The following is a 3,343-nucleotide window of genomic DNA, read 5'->3' as shown; positions in this document are numbered from 1 at the left end:
ATTCACCAACTCGATGTCAAGAATGCCTTCCTCCATGGAACCCTTCAGGAGACTGTCTACATACAACAGCCACCGAGTTTTATCGTCCCCAAATTCCCTAATCATGTTTGTAGACTGCAAAAGTCTATATACCGCTTTAAACAAGCGCCACAGGCGTGGTACTCTAGGTTCTCAGGGTTCATCACCTCCCTCGGGTTTCGAAGAAGCCTATGTGACACATCCCTGCTTATTTATCATCACAACGATCAGATTGCCTACTTACTTTTATATGTGGATGATATTGTTCTCACGGCTAGCCATCCGCAGTCAGGTTATCAAATGGTTCTCACAAGAATTTTCTATGACTGATATGGCTCTTCACCACTTTTTGGGCATCCAAGTCACTAGGGATGCCAATTCTGTCTTCCTTAGACAAACCCAATATGCTAGAGATATCCCCCATCAGGCTAATATGACCGCGTGTAAGTCGTGTCACACACCTGTCGACACCAATTCCAAGCTTAGTGCTTCTGATGGGGCACTCCTACTGGACGGTTCATTATACAGAAGGTTGGCGGGGCACTGCGGAATCTCACCATTACTCGTCCGGATCTGTCATATGTTGTTCAACAAATATGCCTGTTCATACACGCTCCACGGAACCCCATATGGTTTTTATGAAACGGGTTCTTCGTTACCTGCATGACACGTTGGATCATGGGTTACATCTAACGGCCTCTTTGGATTCATGTCTCATTGCCTATTCCGATGCGGATTGGGGTGGCTGCCCTGACACAAGGCGCTCTACCTCAGGGTATTATTGCATTTTTCTTGGCCCTAACCTAATCGCCTCGTCCTCTAAACGTCAGCCCATTATTTTTAGATCCAGTGCAGAGGCTGAATATAGGGGCATTGCAAATGTCGTGGCTGAAGCAACCTGGGTGAGAAACTTATTAGTTGATCTACGAGTTCTTGTCCATGAGGCCACTATTGTCTACTGTGACAATGTCTCTATCGTTTACCTATCCGTCAATCCGGTTCAACATCAACGAACTAAACACGTGGATATGGACATCCACTTTGTTTGTGAAAAGGTCCAGTCACATTTGGCTTCTTCACATCCCTTCTCCTCATCAGTATGCATATATTTTTACCAAAGGGCTGCCTAGATACTTGTTTGATTCCTTTCTCTTCAGCTTGAACGTGTCCGCTTCGCCACGTTCGCAGTGTGGGGGGATATTAGAAGATATGCTCAAGCTATTTTAGGATAAAGTTTATTTTCCATTTGGTTGGTATCTTTTCCTTGTTTAGAGGATAGGAATTCTTATTTATAAGATCCTAATGTATTGCGTGATTCATTGAATTCAATAATGAAAATTTCCACCAAGATGATTTAAACAACATTGTACAAATTTGTTAAATGGATTTTACATATATATGTAAACATAAAAAAAGAAAAATAGGAAACATTATTCAAGTAATTAAATCACGTTCTTGCCTTTACAAAACCATGATAAACACAATCGATTACTATGCAAACTAATGAGAGGAAGAAAAAAAAAGGATCACTTATACTATAGACTTCTATGGTCACGTCTTTGAAGCCAACAATTCTATGCACGTTCATGTTGTGCCTGCAGAAATAAGATATTTCAGCCCACAACACCATTTTGTTATTTATTTCAAAGTATAAAAAAGATCAAATATTCCAATAATAAGTTTACTACCTCAATTAGCAAAGTGAACTTACCTATGAACATGAACATTATGATTGTATAGTTTTGTTTTGTTTTAAACGAGTTGTTTCCTTGAACACCTGGCATTTAGATAGTGAATTCCTTTCTATATTTTCAACTGATTCAGAGCTTTTCCATCTACTATCTTCATTAGGGTTTAATTGACCCCGATTATGACAAATACTCAAAGGCAACTTCTTCTGTTTCATTCTTCCCCTTTTCCTACCAATAATACCCTTATCCTCTTCAAATTCATCAACTTTTATCAAATTTTCATCTTCATTAATTCTACCATTTTCCAAAGGAAGCGGGATTTTAAGCTTCTTAGGAATTCTAGGGGACCTGTTTATGACATGATGCAATTGTCGAGCTAATTCTTCATCACTTGTTTTTCCATTTTCAACATTTGAATTCTTGTTATCATACAACATTTGAACATCAACATGCTTCTTTCTTTTGTTCTTCTTTGAGGTAGATGATGAAGTCTCCTGCTCGTTAATAGCTGCTACTAATTCTAAAGCTTTCTTGGCGGCAGCCATGGCAATGGCTGCCATTACCGCCTTCTTCTCAGCTAAAGCTCTTGCAGCTATTGCAATCTTGGATGCAACTTCAGCTGCTGATCTTGAAGCCTCCACGATCTTCAATTGGGAAAGATTATTGTCATTCGGATGAACGCTCAACAAGTTATTGAGACGGGTACCAAATTCGTTCATGGGATTGGAAGTTGATGGCGGATTGGAATTGGAATTGCCATTCCCATTCCGGGATTTCATACAGGCAAGAAGCCGTTTTCGTGGGGGCAAAAGCACATTAGAGTCCAAGTGATTAGCTTCCATTATCTCTACAACATAATCTTATCTGTACAGAAATAACACAATAAATGAATGCTTTACACACGTTTAATTTCAATTCGATCATGTTTACTACGGTAATTCAATTCAAATTTAGATAAACCATATTCAATTCCACAAAAACAGAGCAAAAAATTTCAAGGAAATCTGAAATTCTTCAGCTCTGTACATCAACAGATGATTTGAAAAGAATCTAACGGTGAATTTGATTCAATCTAAATGGCAGGAATTTAGAATTTGAAGATGTCTGTTCATCGAATGCATGATTTGATTGAAGAAGAGGATGTAATTAAATATAAGAAGAGTTGATAAGAAATGAAGAGGAACAACATACCTGATCGAGTTATGGTTGAGGAACAGAGGAAGGGGGCATGTGTTGTTGTTAGGGTTAGGGTTTTGAAGAAAAATGGTATGCAGCTATTTAACAGAGAGAATAGGGGATTCACGTAAATGTAAATCTCCTTTTAAACATCCTCTTTTCCCAAAATCATATTTTACATGCGTTTGCAAGAACCCGTTAGGTTTGGTATATTTCTCTAAACTGAAAATCAAAACATATAATTTTTGTTTTTTTTTTTTTTTAGATTTTGGGTTTAAGCGGTTCAATTTCCGGTTTTTCCAAATATAGTTGTGCACAAGTTTAGGTAGTTGTAACTATTTATGTACATATTTAGTTATTTACTCAAATATACGGTGGAATGTTACAATATATAAGTAATTTCTTAGAATGGACATGTGAGCCAATCCTTGGGAATCATGATGTAGGACTTAGGGATG

The 3,343-nt window shown here is 37.9% G+C and overlaps 1 protein-coding gene across 1 annotated transcript; it reads right to left on the bottom strand.

The window, feature by feature from the left end:
- Nucleotides 1-1,368: 1,368 nt before the first annotated feature.
- LOC111919002 (uncharacterized) lies at nt 1,369-3,055 on the bottom strand. The gene is made up of 3 exons (XM_023914611.3): nt 2,901-3,055; nt 1,730-2,573; nt 1,369-1,613 (listed from the first exon to the last, which is right to left on the bottom strand). The coding sequence occupies exon 2, from the start codon at nt 2,549-2,551 to the stop codon at nt 1,745-1,747; it is 807 nt and encodes a 268-aa protein (XP_023770379.1). The 5' UTR covers nt 2,552-2,573; nt 2,901-3,055; the 3' UTR covers nt 1,369-1,613; nt 1,730-1,744.
- Nucleotides 3,056-3,343: the final 288 nt, after the last annotated feature.

This window comes from Lactuca sativa, chromosome 8 (genome assembly GCF_002870075.4).
Source record: "Lactuca sativa cultivar Salinas chromosome 8, Lsat_Salinas_v11, whole genome shotgun sequence".
Classification (NCBI taxonomy): Eukaryota; Viridiplantae; Streptophyta; class Magnoliopsida; order Asterales; family Asteraceae; genus Lactuca; species Lactuca sativa.
This window is presented reverse-complemented; position numbering and strand designations above follow the sequence as displayed.

What these genes read in the sequence shown, in the direction of transcription:
- LOC111919002 (XM_023914611.3), bottom strand. Translation starts at nt 2,551, where the DNA reads ATGGAAGCTAATCACTTGGACTCTAATGTGCTTTTGCCCCCACGAAAA.